The following is a 22,689-nucleotide window of genomic DNA, read 5'->3' on the forward strand; positions in this document are numbered from 1 at the left end:
GCACGACTCTTTAACAAGTTTGTAAAACATTGATCGGGAATAGGAAGCCAAGCCAGAAAACCATACAACTGATAGGCTATCTTCTGAATGTCTACTCCGGACCATAAGAGGAACAGGAAGTGCAATAGAAGCACAGGGCTCTCAACGACGTCATTGAAAATGGAGCCGGTGCTTTCACTTCTTTCCGTGACCAGACGACGTTCTCCGCTGCACTGACAGTGGGTCGGACAATCCGCTGATGTACGGAGAGCCTAAACGGCAGAGCCTTGTTGATTACAGAGGATGGGTCATCCGTTGTGAAAGCCTGGAATATCTCTTTAAGGCTACCTACACACATTGGTGAGCACGATACCGGACCGAGAAACTTAGCCCATTATCGCACTTGCCAACATGCGATTTGTACAACGATACAAGGTGTATTTCTGGCAAAACCGCCTCCCATCACTTTTGTGAAGTAGCGATCCGCCGGCGTGTTAAAGAATAGGTAAAAGTTTCCCATTGTGTTCAATAGAAAACCTCACATCACACGCCGTGCGATGTGCTTTACTGTCCCATTGAAAACAATGGGCGATGTGTTCTGAGGAAAGGACATGCCATGACTTCATGTAAAAAAAAAAAAAAAAGTTTTGTGCCTCTCGCAGCGCACAAAACTCGAACAAGTGAAACCGGCCTACGGGGATGTTCTCACATGGCAATATCCAACCACAGATTTTTCTGCACAGATTCAACCTCTAAAACTGTGGCAGAAATCCACAGCTAAGCCGTTTATTTTTCCATGTATCCACACTTGACTTTAGTTCTCATAAGGAACCAAATCCGTTCAGGTCCACGTTCAGTAATGACGTGTCACAGTTTTTCCCCGCAATGCAAATATCAAATCCATGGCAGGATAGATATTCCCATTTAAAATGAACGCAAAAGGAATTGTGGCAAGGAATCAGAGCCAACAACTGCTATGTGAACATACTCTAAGGCCAGTCTCCCACGGTTGGCGTCCGCTCGGAGGATCCGCAGTAAATGGCATGCATTGAAAGCTATGCACTTTCGGGTTTTCCTACACACTCGCGGAAACAAATTGCGATTTCCGCAGACGGAAGAAAAATCACAGCGTGCCTTAGTTTGCTGCGGACAACTTCCATTGAAGGCTGTCCAACCCGTCTTAAATGGACATTGCGGATAGGTTGCGGGTCATCGCCTAAGGACAGCGTAGGAAATAAGATTTTTTTAAAAAAAACTGTACTGTGCATGACCCACAGCAAGTGTCCACGGTACAGGAAAAGAAGATACGTGGGGGTTACCGGCCAGTGAGTCGGATTCCGCTGGGGGCTCCCATATGTGGAATCAGACTCGTTTTTGTGACATCGGCATAAGACAGGTGTGCTCAAACTCAGGGACCCCAACAGGTCATATTTTAGGATATCCTAAAACATGACCTGTTGGGGGGGTTGTGAGGACTGAAGTTGGAAAACACTGCTCTAACGGATTCTAATGTCCCCTAGCTCCTGCTCTTACCAGTTTTGAGGGGGCAAGATTGTAGACTCCCTTTAAACAAATGATAAAACTATGATGAAAAACAAATTGTTGTGGCCCCTCCAGCGTAACTAGGCAGCACAACAGGAAAACACTTTAAATAATGTTTTTCCAATTATTTAAAACAAGACTGCATGCAGCTCAATGCATCTGCAACAAGGAACAGCAATTACAAAAGTGGAAATGATGCCAAAGTCCATCTCAGAACTTTTACTATTGAGTGCCAAGCCAACATTGACTCCCCCAGCCTGTAAACCGTACTGATGGCTAAAGTCACCATCCAGCCCTAGTGTCAAAATTATATGGGTGCAGAGCTCAGCACTGCATTACAGATAGGTACAATCCCAACATAAATGGCACGGTCACAGTACGCAAGCAAAGTAACTCCTATGAATCCCTTCTACGTGACACCACCTTGCATAACACATGTATGGATCGCGATTTCAAAAAAATCCTAAAAAGGGAATTTTTTTGTTCCCTCTTTATCTAACATGCATGTGACAGACTACTTTTGCTGTTAGTAAGTCAATCTGCATCTTCCTCCATTCTAATTATGTAACGCGGTCCTGATTTGGATCGCCTTCTACATACATAAACCGCAACAGATTTTACAGAACAAGTTTGAACGTGAACTCAAAAGCGTTAGAGGAAGAGCGAACTTCTTGTACCGCAGCTCCATCTGAAACAGAAGATGAAGAATAGAATCAAAACTAGAAGTTGCATCTTACTGACTATATTAGGAGGTTACTTTTCATGGTTTTTCAGATCCTTTACCCCAAGGATAGACCATCTGTTTTGTGAAAATCTGATTCTGGGCACCCCCACTGATCAGATAAAAGGGTATGTGCCAAATCCACTTCATTGTTTACCAGATACAGCTCTGTACATTTGGTAGTGGTAGAGAGTGGTATTACAGCTCAGTCCTATTCATTTGAATGGGACTGAGGTGCAGTATCAAACACAGCTGCTACAAAACACATGTATCTTGTAAACAATGAAGATAACCTTGTCAAGTCAGGAGCACCATCAGCCAATCATGTGGGGTGCCAGGGGCTAAACTTCAACCCTTCAGAATTACACTTAAAAAGGTTATCCAGAACTAAGAAATTGATTGAAGACTTCTGATATTGATGAACTATCCCAAAAACAGATCAGTGGGGAATCCACCGCTCAGGACCTCCACTAATCAGCTGTTTGCAGAGGCTGTGGCGCATGCATCAGCACTGTAGCCTCTTCTCAGGCCTGTGACGTCATGTTCAGTCGCATGGCCTGAGAGCAGCTCATTGCCATTCAAGTGAATGGGACTGAGCTGCTATACAATGTATGTACTGTGCCTGGTATACACTGAAGCAGCCGCTGTGCTTAGCTGATCAGTGGGGTCACAGATCCGATACAGATGACCCGTCCCTGTGATAGGTCATAGATATCTTATGGAGGTATTACACGAGACAACTATTTTTGGAACAGCTTTTGCGTACATTCACAACTATTCTGTGTAAACTCGGGTCACCAACTAGGGTGACGGGCGATATTTTGTTTTCCAGTTGCTTAGTTTCAGCTCCCATTAAAACGACTTGCAAAAAACTAAAGACACAATGGACCCCAAGCACAGCCCTCTACCAGAAAGAAATTGAGGCAAGGGAAGGTCAACTGATTTTTATTTATCTTCTTGTTCAAAGTGTGGCCTAAACAGGCAATAGTTAGTCAACGACTAGTCAAAAAATTAGCATGGAGGCGTGCACTTCAGTGGCCGCAGAAGCACACAGTCGTTTGTACATTAACAACTTACTGTAGCAACCATTCGAATAGTTGTCCTGTGTAACGCCATTAAGTTTAATTTGCCTTTATTAGCTTCTATGGCGTTAACATGACTCGTTTTGTAGCAAAGTTTTTTTAACCCCTTAGTGACGGAGCTTTTTTTCCATTTTTATTTTTTCCTCCTCCCTTTTAAAAAAATCGTAACTCCTTTATTTATCCATCGACGTCGCTGTATGAGGGTTTGTTTTTTGCGGGACGAGTTGTAGTTTTCAATGGTGCTATTTATTGTACCATATAATGTACTGAAAAACTTTAAGTGGAGAGAAATGGGGGAAAAAAACGACATTCCACCATCTTTCGTTGCATCCTGTTTCCACGGTGCACAAACTGCCACAAAGATGACCTGATAACTTTATTCTATGGGTCGGTACGATTACTACAATACCAAACTTAGGTTTTTTTGCTGTACTTGTATTTTTTTTTAAAAGATATTTAATTTTTAAAATCATTTTCTGTCTCCATTTTCTGCGCACAATAACTTTATTTTTCTGTCGACATAGTGGTGTTGTGGCTCATTTAGTGCGGTACGTCCTGTCGCTTCCGATGGTACCATTTTTGAGTACAAACAACTTTTTGTTCACTTTTTTATTACATTTTTTCTTGTAGATAGGGTGACCAAAAAGTGCATTTCTGACGCTCTATTTTTTTTTCCGGACGTCGCTCACTGTGTGCGGTAAATAATGCATTACTTTGATAGATCGGACTTTTACAGACGCAACGATACTAAACACGTATTTTTGCTTCATTATTTAGATTTTTTAATTGCAAATATGGAAGGAGGGGGGGGGGGTTGAACTTTTTACTTTTTAAAATAATTATTAAATCTGTGTTTTTATTTTTACACTCTTTTAGTTCCCAAGAGGGACTACAACCAGCAATGCTTTGATCGCTCCTGCAGTATGATGTAATGCCATAGCATTACATCATACTGCATTCTGACAGGCAGCCTACCAAGCCATCCCACGGGGACAGCTTGATGGGCAGTCTGCAAGAAACCCATGGGGCCTTTCAGAAGGCCCCCCGGCTGCCATGACACCTGCACGGCTCCCCCAATCTCACTGCGGGTGGGGGTGAGGTAAGGGGGGCCTATGGGACCCCAGAACATTGGTTGAGGGATTTAAATGCTGTCAGAATTGACAGCAGCATTTAAAGGGTTAATAGCCACGATCGGCTGCGTGGCTGATAGCAGCTATTGTCCGCGGGTGTCAGCTGTAACTGACGCCCACACAGTATGGATTGAGATAGCGGTGCCATCTCCCTCCATACACATCCTGCAATGGCAGGACGTAAAAAGACTATTGGGCCATCACTAAGGGGTTAAACTGAGATAACTGGCTACATCTGTATGCAAGGACGAACCATTAGGCTTAATTTCCACAGGCAAAATAGAATTAGCAAATCTGCATGGGTGTCCCGCATGAGTGATCAGCACCCATAGGGAATCATTGGACACCCGCAGGTAATTAAAAACCTGCGGATGTCATATTTCCCCGATGCGCGGATCGCACGTGCGGAAAACACCTGCAGCATGCTCCATTTTGTGCGGGTCTCCTGGGGCACACCCGCAGCTGTATTTGTGCTGTGTTGAGCACATCCGCTGGGCCGAAAAACGAAGATCCAGTCGCTACGGATGGGAGAGTCGCAGCGTTTGGACAGGTAAGTATAATCTATTTTGAGGCCTCATGCCTGCGGGAAAAGAGGGACCCGCTGTGGGATTCTGTATGGGGAATCCGTGTGGGCCCGAATTTCCCTGTGGATACGAGGCCTTAAAGGGGTTGTCCCGCGCCGAAACGTTTTTTTTTTTGTCAATAGGCCCCCCGTTCGGCGCAAGACAAACCCAATGCATGTGTTAAAAAAAAACCCGTTTAGTACTTCCCTGAATCCCCGCGCTGCGGCGACTTCTTCCTTACCTTAGCAAGATGGCCGCCGGGATCTTCACCCACGATGCACTGCGGGTCTTCTCCCATGGTGCACCGTGGGCTCTGTGCGCTCCATTGCCGATTCCAGCCTCCTGATTGGCTGGAATTGGCACACGTGACGGGGCGGAGCTACGAGGACCAGCTCTCCGGCACAAGCGGCCCCATTCACTAGGGAGAAGACCGGACTGCGCAAGCGCGTCTAATCGGGCGATTAGACGCTGAAATTAGACGGCACCATGGCGACGAGGACGCTAGCAACGGAACAGGTAAGTGAATAACTTCTGTATGGCTCCTAATTAATGCACGATGTACATTACAAAGTGCATTAATATGGCCATACAGAAGTGTATACCCCCACTTGCTTTCGCGGGACAACCCCTTTAAGCTCTAGAAGTTTTTACACCAAGTTTGGCAGCACCGTTTTATTGGTTGTGTCATTTACATAAGTAGGCAGAACAATTACCAAAGCTTAAAGCAACGAACACTTCTCAGCAGCTATGCTATGGAAGAAGTGAATATGATTAGAGAAAGATGATCTATACTTACACAATACTGAAGGCTCAAGGCTTATCTGTAAAAAGGAACACAATGTTATGCCAATTATTTAAAAAAAGGAAATGCTGGATGATTTCTATAAATATATACTCACACCTTAAGGTGCATTTAGGATGAAAGATGATCGCTCAAAAATACAGGTTGAGTGACAGTTTTGAGCGATCCCCTTTGCATAACTCTTAAGTGGCTAATTAGCCACTTAAAGAGTTATGCAGGCGGCGCGGGATACCGCTGTTAACTCTGAGAACAAAGCAGCCGTTTTGTTTATGCAAACAGGTGCTTTGTTCTCGCAGTTATCAGCGGTGTTCCGCTGAGCTGCTAGCTCCCAGAAACAGCAGGAGCTGAAGTCCCAGCAGGATACCAGCTGAAAGAATGCCATCAGTGTCTCCCACTGAGAAAAACAGTGTGTGGCACTGCTGAGGCCCATCACTCATTTCTAGCTTGCTAGAAATGAGCGATAAACGAATAGTGCACGAACAGTGGATGATGGCAGCGTGTTTAGACAACGATTATCGCTCAAGATGGCTTTTGAGCGAGTTTTGAGTGATAATCGTGTCTAAATGGGCCTTTATTTACGCTGTTGATTTATGAATAATCAGAAAAGTGATAGGCAGTGAGAAAAACAGCAAAAAAATAAATAAATAAATAATACACACACCAAAATAGTAATAGCAATCACTATGCATTAGCATGAATGTTCATGAAAGAATCTGGCTAATTACCTACATCATCAACATTTTCCTATCAAACACTGTGGATAACACTACTACCTTGGTTTTTCATAAGGAAGCAGTACGGCTGCACAGCTCACACAGACCCACATCAATAGCACACTGGACGCCTATCTTATGGAGCCATCATCAATATAGAATGGCTGAAAAGATCATTAAATTCACCCTCCATTTTACCTCTACGCTCATTTAATACTTGCAAGCACTGCCTTTTTCCGTAATGCCCACTTAAAGCCATCATTTAAAAGTATGGCATGCTATTGCCTTGAAAAGTAGCCCTTCACAGTATAGACATAATAAGAATTTAAGTTTAATAAATCCTTTTGAAAATTGGGGCACACAGTTTGTCTGCATACATCTCGCTCCTCAATACAGAGAGTATGTAGGCGACCAGACATACACGTATAACTCAGACAAACAGCTGAAAGGAACTCTTGTAAGCGGGTTCCTTATTAGTAATCGGATCCATGATACTCTCAGAGTCAGAGTGGATTCAATTAGGATAGAGGTTCATTCAGAATTTCTTAGTAACTCCCTTTATTAGTTTTCATGGGCGCGATAGATATGTTCTTATTTTACTTAACAGGTAAGTTGGCTCGTGATTTTTCAGAGGCAAGTTTGTTTGTGGTTCACTTAACAGGTAATTAGCCTTTTTGCCTACTAGCAAATGTGAGAACAGGGACTTAAGTTCTTCACAGTAACCAGCCAGCTCTCCATGCTAGCTCCTAGACTAGCCGAATCCAGGCCATCTAGATATATGCCCCTTGCCCTGACACCAGCCTGAGGGTATTCACTGATCCATAAAATCTGAGGCCTTGTGTCTAAACTACTTAGCCCTAATCGAGGCCTGCATGGCATTAATCCTATATGCATTCAGTATTGAGGATAGGCTGCCTGGATACCTCAGAAGTTTCTCTTTTACTGGATGGGGGAATCTTTTTTAGGGCGGACACCCACTGGCGGTTTTTTCTCCACTGCGCTGCGAGAGTAAAGAAAAAGTCTTGCAGCGTGAGAAAAAAAGCGGCATCACTCCGGGATATCGCCAGTCTTTTCAATGGGGCCAGCAGCAGCAGCGCTAGCCCCATTGAAAAGAAATGGAGAATACCGCAGACTTCAGCCACAGCTGTGACAGAAGGGCATCATGCTATCCCATTGCTTTCAATGGGATTGGCGCTGCTGCCGGTCCCACTGAAAGCAGTGGTTTGTAGCGAACCCTGCAGTATGATTTTCGGGGAAGGGCTTGAAATATAAACTCTTCCCTGAAATTCATCAATAAATGGTAAAAAAATAAAAATTACTCACATTCTGCACTTCTGCCACAGCTGTGAGAGAAGTCTGTGGTATTCTCCCTATGTTTTCAATGGGGCTAGCGCTGCGGCCGCTAGCCCCATTGAAAACACTGGCGGTATGCCGGTTGTATTTCGGCGTCTTTCTTGCGCTGCAAGGTGAGAGTTACATATGCTCTCGCAGCGCAAGAAAGAAAATATATCGCCAGTGGGTCTCCACCCCTAGGGTATATGCAGCAACTACTGGGTAATCTCATTATCTAAGGCCTCATGTCCATGGGGGAAAATCAGGCCCGCCGCGGATTCTTCATCCAGAATCCCGCAGCGGGTCCCTCCTTTCCCGCGGACATGAGGCCTAAAAAGAATTACTTACCTGTCCGGACGCTGCGGATCTGCCCTCAGTCGCGGCAGGATCTTCTTTCTTCAGCCCGGCGGATGTGCTCGACACGTCCGAAGTGTGCCGTGCAGTTTTTTTTTTTTTTAACTCCTGCTCTCCCGCAACAGAGAGCAGAAATTCAGCTGCAGTGTGCCGCAGATCCGGACGGCTTCCATAGAAGCCTGTGGGAGACCCGCACTAAAATGGAGCATGCTGCGGGTGTTTTCCTGCACACCCAATCCCCACCTCAGGGGAAAATGACATCCGCAGGTATTTAATTACCTGCGGGTGTCCAATGCATCCCTATGGGGCGCGGATCACTCGTGCGGGTGACCCGCTGCGGATTTTAAGTGTTATTTTAGCCGTGCACATGAGGCCTAAGAGTCCTCCCAAGACACATGGCTGATGCTCCCCGTTATGGTAATAGATTAATACTATAGAGGCAGGCAAAAATTTGTTCACTGAACAACCGCCAGGTGAACAACTAGAACTCAGACGAGATTATCGGAAGGAGCAGGTTATACATAATACTTGTGCCTGACCTCTTACATTCCCTTGGGATAACATCTATCAATTCTGCATAACCAAGGAAAGCTTCCGGATGAACTGCTGAATTAGCAGGGAAATGCATTAAACCACGAACCAACTTGCCTGTTAAGTAAATGAGAACATGTCTATGACACTCATGAAAACTAAGGGAGTTACTAAGAAATTCTGAATGAACCTCTATCCTAATTGAATTTACTCTGACTCTGCCTTTGCAGACATATTAATTGGACCTATATCAGTAACGGAGAGTATCATGAACTTGAATACCAGTAAGGAACCCGCTTACAAGAGTTCCTTTCAGCTGTGTTTGTCTGTTGTTATACGTGTATGTACGTCTAGTCGCCTACGTACTCCCTGTATTGAGGAGCGAGATGTACGCAAGCAAACTGTGTGCCCTGATTTTATTAAACTTGAATTCTTTTCTTCTATGTCTATACTGTGAAGGGCTTCCAAACCAACAGACTTCTCTGCCTCAGTGAAAAGCTTTGCATTGAAAATTAGGAATGGTAAAGCAGAAGCAGCATACAAAGTTCAGCATCTGTATTTCTGTCCAGAGATATTCTGGTGAAGCAAGAGCAACCGATGTCACATTCAATGTAACAATACAGAAGATATTTCAGGCCAGGCGCTAATAACCCTTACACACAATATATTTCTACACTGCCATCTAGTGGTAGAAACATGAAAGCAATTTCAAGTATTGCTTTTAACCAATCTGCACATTTACAAAAAAAAAATTATATATATTTCTTTCTTTCTTTCTCACACAGTTGTGGAAAAAAAAAGCAATACAAAAAAATGTAACGTGTCTGAAGCAACCAGACTTTAGTCAGGTCATATTGAAGATGTTTGATAGAAGCGGATCCCCAACATCCAACCCCATGAAAAAAAAAGGAAATACAAGTCATTCTGGTGAATCTATGCTTCAATTCTGCATAGAGCCTGAACTTCAGCGTTTCTCCGTGAAATGTAAGACTTGACAAATAGACGTCACCCTCTCATAGGTTACATTCCCACCTGATGGTAACATCCAGTTGTAACTTTATTTATACATTTCTGGAAGGAATAAACTGCACAGTTCTGGAAAAGAGGTTCTCCAGGATGGTTATTTTATGGATACGGCAAATATTTACTAGAAGACATGCTTGGTATAGCCAAAGAGTTGCTTACTTATTTTCCACGGCAGGACATGGGGCAGAAATTTAGGAGCCCGTAGATCAGAAGAGCTGAGACTATTTTTAGGATCCATCAGCATACTAGTGCTGCAAAGAGCAAAACAAAAAATAAAGTCAGTCCAGTATTGATGACCGGTATTACAGAGCAGAAGAATAAAAGCATTCTAGATTGACCCCTTCATGACATGGCCTATTTTGGCGTTGAGGACCAAGCGATTTTTTGGTATTTTTCCATCTCCATTTTTCAAAAGCCATAACTTTTTTATTTTTCCGTGGACGCGGCCGTATGAGGGCTTGTTTTTTGCGTGGCGAACTGTAGTTTTTATCGATGCCAATTTTGGGTACATAGACTATATTGTAAATTTTTTTTTTTTTTTTTTAATGATAGCAGAGAGAGAAAACGCATCAATTCTGCCATAGATTTTTTTATTTTTTTTTTTACACCGTTAATCATGCAGCATAAATGAGACTTTCCATTTTTTCTGCAGACCGGTACGGTTACAACGATACCAAAATTCTAACATTTTTTTTAGGTTTTCCCACTTTTCTGCAATAAAAACCCTTTTTTTTGGAAATCTTTTTTCTATTCTAAATTGCTGCATTCAAAGTCACGTAACTTTTATTTTTTGATGTACAGAGCTCTATGAGGGCTTATTTTTTGCGAGACGAGCTGTAGATTTTATTGGTACCATTTTGGCGTACATACGACTTTTTTGATCACTTTTATTGCGTTTTTAGTGAGGCAAAATGCTAAAAATGAGCATTTTGCCTCAGTTTTTTAGCTTTTTTTTTAGCGTTTTTTTCGGTGCACAATCAAAAGCATGTGCAACTTATTGTACGCATCGTTACGGACGCGACAATACCAAATATGTGGGGTTTTATTTTTTTTTTACCTTTTTTTATGCTAATCTGAGAAAAAGCATAAAAAATTGTTTTTTTACTCTTTTTTTTTACATTTTTTTTAATTCATTTTTTAAATCTTTCTTTTTTTCACACTGTTTGTGTCCCTCTGAGGGACTTTAACCACTGCCCTGATGATCGCTGGTATAAGGCATGGCAGAGCTACTGCTCTCCCATGCCTTATCGCTCATACAGCGATCTCAGGCATAGGCAATACAGGACGCCAGTGTCTGGCGTCCTGTTGCCATGGTGACAGGCCGGGCTCTCGCGATGACATCGCGAGTTCCGGTCGGAGACACAGAGGGAGCCGCGCTCCCGCTGTGAACTCTTCCCCTGCCGCGATCTACTTAGATCGCGGCAGGGAAGGGGTTAAAAGTGGCGGGCGCATCTCCGATGTCCCCCCGCTGCTGCAGCGAGACGCCGGCTGTGACTGACAGCCGGCTCCCGCTGCGGGATAGCGCGGGATCACATATGATCCAGCGCTATCTCCAGGACGTAAGTTTACGCCCTGTTGCGGGAAGTACCCCGCTCCCAGGACGTAAACTTACGCCCTGCAGCGGGAAGGGGTTAAAGTTTATAATAGAAGAACAGTTTTGCATCTTGCTTTTACCTCTGGTTTGGCGTATACAAGAGTCCCCAGCGGTCAGGTGACCTAGTATCACCGCTCAGATGCTGGGGGCGATTATAACAGGAGAATGGCACCTGATTGCTGACGCTCCAAAGCAAAGACCGGAAAGTCTACTGGATCCCCGGGAAAAGACAACCGGTACAACAGCTTTTGTTTTACAGGCCCTGCACCCAGACAAGTCCTTTACAGTGGGCCTGTCAGTTCTTATATGCTGCCCTGGCAAGTAGAGGAATCTGTACAGACCCATAGTTTTGTATATATTGATCCATAGGCGATTAGACCTGCTGCCCTCACACTGCTCTTCCCAGTGCAAGCAAGTCTTCATAGGGGCTACCCCCGTCCCAGTTGGCGATTGTCAGCATTCCATGAAAACCCCTTGAATAAGACCAATCAATGAGTAAAAACTGATAGCATGTGAACTAGTTTGTGTCAAGCAGTCAATGAAAGTGGATTTTAGACTTGCTCTGCCTCTGCATCAGTATATATAAACCTATGTATTCGTTGAGATCAGTATTACAGTACATCTTTATACACCATGTGAACAGAATTAAACATATATACACATACTTAACATGCTGTCGTTAGTAACACATTTCTACCACTTCATGTTTATACCTTCTAATACAAAGAGTTAATAATTCTGTCAACCATCACAGAGACCGGTCCATTTGCTGATGACTATAAAGACACTGACTGATCTATATGGCCTTGTTGCATTTTATAGTTGGTAGGAAGCAGTCAGGAGATTTGTATACTATGGAGATATTAAAACCAAGTAAGCATCACTTACGGGGGTCCTTGGTAGGATGGTGTACCCCATACAAAAGGCTGTCTATCACCATGCAGATCTGCAAGAAAGAAAGCATTTGAATTCTTAACTAGTTTTATTCACACAGAAGCAGAAACATTTCAGCCCGTTTCACACGGGCTACAAAATCACGAGATTCTGAAGCGAAGCGACATCGCTACAAAATGCATGTGAAGCCCGTGGTTTCCAATGGGGGCTTTCACCAGAGTGATTTTTGTAGCCTGAAAGAACCCAACGGAAACCAAGGTCTTGCTGTGTTCCCTAATGACACAAAGAAAGCGCTGTATAGAACACACACACACGAAAAATAAATTAAAATTAAAAGGTAACCACATCAAGCATATATATAAAAAAAAAAAAAAAAAAAAATTAAAATTCGTTAAAATTCGTTAATTTTTATATGAAAAGAAAAAAAGGAGGTCCGAGTCTTTTAAGTGTCCTGGTTGCCATCTTATAGAAAAAGTTGGGAGAAAATAAGGAGATGGAAATTTTTTTTTTTTTGCAACAAGTTTTGAAGGATTTGCACCCAAATCATAAGATAAGTCATTAGTACATGAGAAGCAGTATACTCGCTAAGGCACATTACTCAAGCGAGTAGTGCCTTAGCTGAGTATCTCCACACTCTTAAGATTCAGGGGCCGGCGGGGAGATCTCTCTCTTTCTCTCTCCCCCCTGCAACTCACCTGTCACCGGCACCGGTCCCCGAATCTTTAGAGACGAGCGGGGAGGTACTCGGCTAAGGCACTACTCGCTCGAGTAATGTGCCTTAGTGAGTATACTCGCTCATCTCTAATGAGAAGTTCCAGTAACTAAAAAGTATCAATTAGGTTTTATTTACTTTTATCTAGCTGAAAGAATTGACAGTTTACAGCGACCGTTTGTGTCAGGAAAGAAACTTACCCACAGCCCCCATTTCACTGACCGAGGCCAAGAGTTTGTCCTTTTGGCTTCTCTCAGTCTGGTATACTTTTTCAGCAGTATGAAACAGCACAATATATATTTCAGGTCACTCAAATCAGAAGTGTCAGGGGCCAATGGTGACCACTTTGAGCAAACATGCAGACGTCAGACACGACTTCCAGCTATCCTTGAGATCTATATAAATCTAGCAATAAAGCGTATATGCTGATAGTTTTCATGTTGAAGTGTGTATACATTTTTCTGGGACACCTTGTGTATATACATACTTCCATGCAGCTGTGTTTGTCAGCTTTGTATTTACTTCTAAGCAAAAGCACGTTAATAGCAAGTTCACATACAGCGGAACCGCTGTGCGATTATGGGGCTTCACAGACATGCACTCCAAGACGGAATTTTCAAACGCCGCAATTTTCGAGCGCCTCATCACCCATCGCAATGATCCGTGTCGGCAGCATTTTGAATAGCACATGCGAGAGTGCTAGTTTTCACATGCCCGAGTGAGATGCTGTACGATGTACCGGCGGATGTAAGGTATTTGTGTGTCAAAAACGCCTATCACTTTGACAAGGGTGCGATTCTCTGGGGCAGCTTTTAGCAGCAGCGGAAGATCGGCAACCGTTTCCCAATGGGAAACCTCGCATCGCACACTGTGCAGGTTTTTTTCTCTTGGTCCCATTGAAAACAACGGGTGAACGCTGAAAGCTAGGACATGCCGTGATTTTTTTCCAAAACCGCAATGCTTGGGGGGGGGGGGGGAAAAAAAAAAAAAAAAGAATACACAGGAAACTTGCATACTCCTGCACAAAATTATTGGGCTTAAGCATTTGCTTTTTTCTAATACGCATGTAGAAAACATGGCGACAAACAGAAACACGCAGAAAATCTTCGTATTTCGGTCCGTGTATACACTGCATATTACAAAACAGGCAAGACGGCCATGTGAATGCACCATTATAAAGGAGCTGTATAATTCTCATCAATACCATTATCCCAGTCCTCATTGCATGGAGGAGAGTTCCATCGGCTCGGGCTCACATCTCTCTTGTACATGCTCTTTTCGTCAGCTGAAAACAAGAAATTAAAAGTGACAAACATTAAGAAAAAAAAAACTGTAATGAGACATCAGGTGCAAGACGACCTTTCAAGAAGTAACAAGAAATCTACCAAGAGCAAACCTGTATCTAATCTCTTTAGAATTGGAACGATTCAAAATGGTCTATAGACACCAGTGTTTCTCAACTCCAGTCCTCAGGGACCCCAACAGGTCATGTTTTCAGGATATCCTATGGTAGGAACACCTGTGGCAATGTCTGAGGCACCGACAATAATTACATCAACTGTGCAACACTGAGGAAATCCTGAACACATGACCTGTTGGTGTCCCGAAGGACCGGAGTTGTAGAGCACTGGTGTATACAGTATTAAGCTGGTCATAGCAGGGACACAATGGCACACCTTAATCAACTTCAGCTTCTCTTACACTTACAGGTGATATAGATTCTGTAAGCAGAAGACAAATCTCAGCATGCTCTATTTTATTGTGGATTCCATGCATTTGAGCTCCATTGATCTATATGGATGCGTTCGATCCGCAGTGCATGTGCAAACACATTGCGTATGGACGTAGATTTGTACGCACGTTGCTTGGAGCAGATAAAGGGTATAGAAGAAAGCAGGAATTTGTGGGCAGACAATGCAGGACTGAGTCTATTGAGCAACTCACCCATCCAGACTCCTGTCTGCAACCTCCGCTTATTCTTCTCGCCTCTTCCTCCAGAAGAAAGTGGTTTATACTACTTCTAAAATAACTATTATATCAGCCTAGCCCAGAGAGCTGTATCCCATTCCGAAGGCTCTCAGAATAGCTCTAGCCATGACAGCACAAGAGAATGTCGCCTGAGCGACAGAAGGGCATATTCAGGGAGTTGGGAAACTTTCTGATGTCCTTCCCTGCTTGCGTTTGTTCTTCTGTGTGGACAATATGCTGTACATCTGTGTGGAGAACCATACGCAAACATACACAATTCGCTTCAGCAGCCTTCGCTGCAGATATACGTTGGTGTGAGCCCGGCCTTAATGTTATGACCACTCAGAAATAAAGGGGTTTCCAAGTAGATACCAAATACTTTAACCTTTGAAGTCACTGGGAACTCTAAGCCCTTTGAAGTTGTAGTAAACATTTTTCCCCCTACTAAATCAACTGCAATTCCACTAGAAGTTCTTACGATTGGTACAAATGCCTGGCACCCCCTTACTTACCAATGTCTTGTTCGATGCAGCTTTTGTTATCGCATCTGGAAATGTGGAGACTCAGTTGTCCTCTAGGCACCATATGACGGGCATTAAAAGGGCAGGTGACAAGCTGACTGGCAATCTCAGTGTGATTCTAGAACAAACACTTCATATTACATATCTTGCTGGAAAGTGAGAAATAAGGGGGGGGGGGGGTGCGAGAAGAGGCCATATATAACAAGCCGTATACAAATACGATGGTAGTAAATTAACGAGAGGTAGAATCAGTATAAAATAAAGGTTCCAAAAGGATCAAAATCTTGGGAAGAGATAAAAAAAAAAAAAAAGAAGATTTGGGCAGAACTGGTATCTTTTAGCTTCAAAAAGTGGTATTCTTGCAAAGAAAAAAAAAATAAACATTTTCCGCCAGGATTTGCAGCCAGAAAAATAGTGGTCTACAACAGCAGACAAGCAAACTCACACCACAGAAACTGACCTGCGGTGTGGACTTTAAGTTTGAAATTGACATGGTGAGTTTCCACAGCGAATCCAGTCATACCTTTAGCGGACTTTTCAAGACTTGGTGGCTCAACTCAGGAACTCTTAAGAGTCTGACCAGGCAATAAGTTATTCTTTAAAAGTGTTCCTCTAAGATACACTCACCTTCTTGCACTTTATCAGGTGGTAAGGAAAGCGACAAGCTCTTATTTGGTGGTTGGGATCATATGGACATTGCTGCAGTCTTTCAGGATCCTGTGAATCTGCACAATTTGGGGAAAGCATAGGTATCAGTCAGCCAAAACACTAAATGTGGTTGAAGAATAGAAGGCTGGTTTCACATCTGCATTGGAAACTCCGGCCGGAGGTTCTATCACAGATCTAGCCTTTTCTTCTGTCTAAATGCCGGGTGGAAAGTCGACGGATGCCATTATAGTCAATGGGGTCTGTCCGGCACGCTTCTTTTCCGTCCAGAGACTGAGCCGTTCGGACGTGGGTATTTCTATTTCCTGCTCGCCGAATGCAGATGTGAAGCCACCCCAAGATGGGCAGGTGTAAAGCTCAGGGCAGTTATAGCAAGGGTCAAATTGTGGAAGCTAGATGACTGATCTGCATCTTCAAAACTACAAGTCTTGTCAGGTGTTCAGATACAGTGGTTAGTATCTAATCCATGTAAAAGCACCTTATGATAGAAAGGTGTCATAACTAACAGTCCCCTGCAGCTTGGGGCTTGCATAGGCACGGACCGGTCAGGTTACCTATTGTGGCAAGTTGGGGTGGGGGTGGGGTGTCACTCGCCAACCGGAGCGTCATCCTTTCCGTCTTGAATGGGCACCACACGTATAGAAACGCTCGGGAGACTTGGATACTCTTGTAAATCTCACACCTGGCAGCATTTATTCCATATCATCAACAAAACAGGTTATTTGTCCCACCCCACCAGAGTAAGAGTATAGGGTCATCCTCCCTGTCAGACTCGAGGCCTCCACTGGTCCACACTGGACCTCAGGCTTGCAGCCCTTTCAGCTGTGCTGCGCTGTCAACTTCCCCTCGAGTGTGGCAGGAACCGAGTCCTTTATCTTATTTCCTGCCACACACACAGTGTTTTGCCTCACTTCTGATACCAGAATGCTTGTCTATAGCCCTCTACAGGTCATTCTGTGTACTGTACTCCTACACTGTTGACTCATCCACCTGTGAAGATACCTACAATAGTTACAGGAACATAAGAAGTGAACCGTGAAGAAATAAAAGAAAATATTCTAAAGCTGGGCCCGTGTGTGTAGGTTGGGAGATGATGTCACTAGGATGCCCGATGGGGAGAAAGAAAGCTTTGAAAGGCTTCTTTTCACATCAATGCCAGCATCCCCACTCAATTGCTTTTATACAGCAAGAACAGCCAGCCTAGTCTGCAGTGCTAAATGTGCCTTCAAAAGAAACCCGATACCCAAAGTATGCATTTTAAAAGGGTTCTCCGGGTAAAAAAATACTCGTGATGACCTGTCCTCAGGATAGGTCATCAATAGCTAATTGGCTGAGGTCCATCGCTTGGGACCTCGACCGATCAGCTGTGTGAACCTGCTGACAGTTACAGAGGGGTCGTGCAGAAGTCTCTGCTCCAACCTCTCTGTAGTTTCCGTCACTTTTAACTGCAATTTCGGCTCTCATTGAAATAAACGTGAGCCATGCCTGCAATTACAGCAGCTCCCGTTGATTTCAATGAGAGCAAAAGTTGCAGTTACAAGCGCCGGAATTTCTATAAGAACATAGACCGCAACGTAAATGGGGAAAAAGCCCAATGCAGGTGTGCACAGAGCGACACTGTAGAGACTTACCAAACACTTCGATATCCAGTTCCAACCTCCTTTGTTCTTCCTCCTCATCCCTCTTCAGAGACAGGGCCACCCATTTTGTCTTCTTTTTGGTTTGCTGATTACCTGCCTCCTTTGCTGTTGCACCTTTGCTCTAAATTAAAGTTTATGGATTAGCGATAAGATGCTACAAACTTCTTCATATACAGTGTACTCTCAGAAGGGGCGGTCCAGTTTAGGAACAATTTTCATTACCTTATTGGAGAATTCTGAGTGAAGAGAAGAGAGTTCTCTGTTCAGTAACCTCATTTCTTAAGAGCAGATATGAGTTACAAAGAGCATCTCTTGCTCTGGAAGACCGCTCCTGCATTACACATTGAGTTGAAGACCCACTTAATTTCCCCACGTGGTGGCGCCACAAAGAAATTGAACATATACTGCAATATTTTCCCATCAATTACAGCTTATTGCTTTGGGTACCAGCATGGAGACACTCATCTGCTTACTGTCGAGGGACCCTTCTAATGAGGATTGTGGAAAGCAGACCACCCATTTAAATATAACCCTTCAGATAAAGCCAGAATTCCACAATTCTTCTGACGACTAATGCACTATGCCAAGGGCTCTAAATGGATACTCAAAGGCAATGGGAAAAATAACCTATGCACTGGTTTATGAATAAGGGGTTGCTCACATGTTTTAGCCAGTGGCAAAAAAAAAAAAAATTTATATGTGTATATATATTTATTTTTTTCAATTAAAAGTATTATAACTTATTGCTTGATGTACCCCAAAATTCTAAGTGCTCAAAAGTATTATACAACTTTACTTTTAACCTTCCCTACATTTATGTAGGTTTCTTTTGTAGTAAAGAAAAGCATAGCATACGACCCTTTTTTATTCCCAAGGAGAGGAGTATGCTTTAAGTATATATTTTTTACATTACACTCAATAGGGCTCATAAGTAGATGTAATGCTGCACAATCCCATGCATTTAACATACGGTATATACTTGAGTATAAGCCGCCCCGAGTATAAGCAGAGTCAACAAGTTTTACCACAAAACTCACCGCTGTTGTCTTCCTGCTCGGCTTTCAAATCCACCGCAGTCACCGCTGTGATTGGATTAAGCGCCAGCCAATCACAGCCGGCATTCGATCCAATCACAGCGCTTATGGCAGGGGGAGGACAGCGGGAAAAATTTGAGTAGCTTGCCATACTGCCGCTGGGAACACAGAAATTGAAGCAGCTTTCCGCACCGCCAACGGGGACACAGACACCGGCTAGGAGAGTATGGAGGTTTTTTTTAACCCTTCCCTGACTGGAGTATAAGCCGAGGGGGGCTTTTTCAGCACACAAAAAAAAAAATGTGCTGGAAAACTAGGCTTATATTCAAATATATACGGTATATGTTTTCTGTTCTCAGAAAAAAAAGTTCTATTACAAAACATTATTTACAAGAAGTTCTTTACAGTGAAAAGGACTTCCAAAGGGTTTTGTCATTTAAAAAAAAAAAAAGAAAAAAATCATTACTTACCTATTCCTCCCCTGGCAGCTTTAAGCATCTTCTCCTCACTGATTTTCTCCAGTCTCCCGGGTCACCTCACCTCCAGCCGAATCCTCCTCGTTATAATGCGTCTATTGGTACATGCTCGTTTCGCCCATAACCCTTTGTAATCCAATTTTGAATTCAGGGTTTCCTAGGGGTCTTTCTCTTTCTGCCATTATACAATGGTGCCATCTGCTGGCTAGAGCCAGTACTGTGGTATGGGACATGCTGGAGAGGCCCCCGACAACAGAGAGGCCAGTAATATACAGTAAGAATACCCTGCCGGACGTCCTCCGACATCAGAGCTGTACAGCCTTCAATCAGAATGTCTTCAGACGTCACAGTGGATTGGAAAGGGTTAATATTTCCCCTTTGGGAATGGCATTTATAACGTGTCTTGGGTGTGAACTGTCCGTGCGTAAAATCGTATTTCCCAACGTCTTTTTTTTTTTTCTGAACAAATTAGTCTTTATTTTCTTTTTCTCCTTATTACCTGAACGTTCTAAGTCAAGGAATGGAACCGTATATTTTTCCCCATGCACACGTAAACCTCAATCCACATGGATTGTCATTCAAAAATTGAGAAAACTCCATTTTTTTTATTTTTGCATAATGAAAATTGTTCTATCTAGTATTTATATTGGTTTGCATCATGAAGTGTATTTATTACCATTTATTGTATTACTGCATCATGAAGAGCAATTTATATAGTATGCATTGATAACAACCAAAGGAAATAAGAATAGATAGAAATAATAAATTTCCTCGTTAATATTAATAGGATGATTCAATAGGCACAATTGGATAAAGAATGTGATATGTATTCATTTTTTCTGCATATAGGAACTGAACTGATCATATGCATATTCTGATAGAAGGGGAATTCCCAAATATACATCAATTATGCAGTACATATAGTAGGACAAAGCATGTGATGAAGATATAATGTATGTAGGATGCTCATTAGTAGTAAGTTTAATATGGATTCAGAATAAGTAAATAAATGAACACGGTGTTGGTTGGCCAGGGTTTGGTATTGGGAGCACATAGACCGACTGAACCAACACAGTGACAAACAAGGGGTTACAAAGTATCAGGTGAAGGTTAACCTTTTCCAATCCACTGTGACATCTGAAGACATTCTGATTGAAGGCTGTACAGCTCTGATGTCAGAAGACGTCCAGCAGGGTACTCTTACTGTATATTACTGGCAACTCTGTCGGGGGCCTCTCCAGCATGTCCCATACCGCAGTACTGGCTTTAGCCAGCAGATGGCGCCATTATATAATGGCAGAAAGAGAAAGCCCCCTAGGAAACCCTGAATCCAAAATTGGATTGCAAAGGGTTAATAGATGAAGGTTTTTAAAGGCAAGCATTGCACTATGGGAACAGGAGGTGATCAAGATCTGAGCAAAGATCGAAACGCGTACTCTGTAAACACCTTATAACCAGGATGCTGTGAGCACGATGTTTAAATAAAGCATGGAAGTTACTTTTTAAGAAGTCCGAGCTCCTGAATATTATTGTATACTCGACATAAGAAGCCCGCTGGATCGAGCGGCAGCGGACTAAGAAGTACTTCTAGGAGGAGCTGCTCCCAGAATGTGATAGAAGTGAAGGTATAATATGGCGTGGAGGGGAGTGTCTTTTTATTATATACGGGTATCGCTGTATAGACGTTTTGTTTTCTAATGACAGAACATATGGCTATACATTTAACCCTTTGCAATCCACTTGACGTCTAAAGACATTCTGATTGAAGGCTGTATAGCTCTGATGTCAGAAAACATCCGACAGGGTAGTCTTACGGTAGATTACTGGCAGCTGTGTTATCGGTGGCCTCTCCAGCATGTCACATACCGCAGTACTGGCTCTAGCCAGCAGATGGCGCCATTGTATAATGGCAGAAAGAAAAAGCCCCCTAGGAAACCCTGAATCCAAAATTGGATTGCAAAGGGTTAATGTCTACGCTAAAACCTTCACATATGCTTAAAATTGCATGTCTGTATACATTTCCTGTATGTTTTAGCCTGCACGTTAAAGATGCATTAAAAATGTGCTGTGAACAGTCCCCAAGAGCCCTTTGACACAAGACCCCTGCCAGGCGCTTCAGTGCCGTTCATCATTTGTGCTTGCACACAGGAGTGATGCTCGCTCAGTGAATGGAGGCAGAGCAGGTCGGAGAGCGCTCCTGTCGCCTTGCCTGCATTCATAGCAAACCGACGGCCATTCATAGATGAAAAAGCGCCATGATTGGCGCTTGATTTTTAGGCCTACAGAAACTGAGCGACAAATAAGTTATCACTCGCTGCTAGCATTTATACTGTACAATTATTGTTCAGATTACAGCGACCCAGAGAGAAGGAGAACAATTACCATTCAGGAGAAAAGGACCCGTACACTCGTTATACACTGATTAGAGACAAGACAATGGTTGGCCAATTAGCCGAGTACCTGACAGATCATCAGGTGCATCCTCAGCTCCGTCCCGTGGACTCGGTGCTCAGAATTATACGGACAAGTAACAAAATCCATGTTTTAATCTAGAGAGGAAAAAAAGTTAAGATTGTTAAAATATGAGCGAAATACGGTATAAAATAGACACATTATGACAGTATTGAAACTGTGACATGAGCAAACCAAATGCTAAAAAAAACGAAAACCCAAACACAGCGCTTGTACTCTGAGGGTGGGCTCACACGAGTGGGTCAGATTCCAGCAGTGACCCTGCGCACCTCCTAAAACTGTACTGTGGATAACCGTGCGAGGAGGCACGCAGGCTGTCAAGCGCAGTACAATTTTTTTTGTTTGTTTATTTACATTTCCTGCACTGTTGCTAAGTGATGATACGGGGACCCAATGGAGGCCGTTTGTGTGGATTCCGCAGCAAAATAAAATGTGCTGCAATTTTATTTCCGCTCGCGGAATGCGCAATTCATATCTGCCAGTGTGAATGAAAATAAAAAATTTTAAATGCATGCTGATCTCACACAGACCGCTTTTTACAACATGTAGAACGCCACGCTAAAATACTGCATAACGCCTCCTTCCAAGACCAACGTTCGAACGTGGCCTTTCTAACACCACAATTTGAGCGCTGTCTTTTCTATTTTTGGCGTTTAAGCGGCTTTAAATGCGATGCATCGCCGGTTGTGATCAATGGGGAGCATTTCAACATTTTTTTCCACATTTTTGAATGCAGCCGGGAGGGAAAGTGGTGACATCATTGGCTTTGCCTGTGCTACTGCACTAAAAGTGCAAACAAACACCTACGCTGAACGTTGCGCTCAAGGAGCTCTGCCCTGGTAAAAACACTGCATTTACAAAAGCAGTCTTAACTAACGCCCGTGTGAGGGGCCGTAGCGCATATTCAGATTGGGAATTCAGCCTCAAGATGCTGGTT

At 43.3% G+C, this 22,689-nt stretch overlaps 1 protein-coding gene across 1 annotated transcript in view; it reads right to left on the bottom strand.

Moving 5' to 3' along the window:
* Window positions 1-1,663: 1,663 nt before the first annotated feature.
* The window catches only part of LOC136606066 (gametocyte-specific factor 1-like), a 31,300-nt gene continuing 10,274 nt past the window's right edge, over window positions 1,664-22,689 (bottom strand). Inside the window, exons 2-10 of the mRNA XM_066588992.1 lie at window positions 21,741-21,829; window positions 17,762-17,891; window positions 16,092-16,189; window positions 15,456-15,582; window positions 14,180-14,260; window positions 12,258-12,315; window positions 9,935-10,026; window positions 5,814-5,838; window positions 1,664-2,209 (exon numbers count right to left, since the gene is read on the bottom strand). Of these exons, the coding sequence (XP_066445089.1) occupies window positions 5,828-5,838; window positions 9,935-10,026; window positions 12,258-12,315; window positions 14,180-14,260; window positions 15,456-15,582; window positions 16,092-16,189; window positions 17,762-17,891; window positions 21,741-21,821 (678 nt within the window). The 5' untranslated portion in view covers window positions 21,822-21,829 and the 3' untranslated portion in view covers window positions 1,664-2,209; window positions 5,814-5,827. The remainder of the gene's footprint in view (window positions 2,210-5,813; window positions 5,839-9,934; window positions 10,027-12,257; window positions 12,316-14,179; window positions 14,261-15,455; window positions 15,583-16,091; window positions 16,190-17,761; window positions 17,892-21,740; window positions 21,830-22,689) is intronic.

Source organism: Eleutherodactylus coqui, chromosome 1 (assembly GCF_035609145.1).
Source record: "Eleutherodactylus coqui strain aEleCoq1 chromosome 1, aEleCoq1.hap1, whole genome shotgun sequence".
NCBI lineage: Eukaryota > Metazoa > Chordata > Amphibia > Anura > Eleutherodactylidae > Eleutherodactylus > Eleutherodactylus coqui.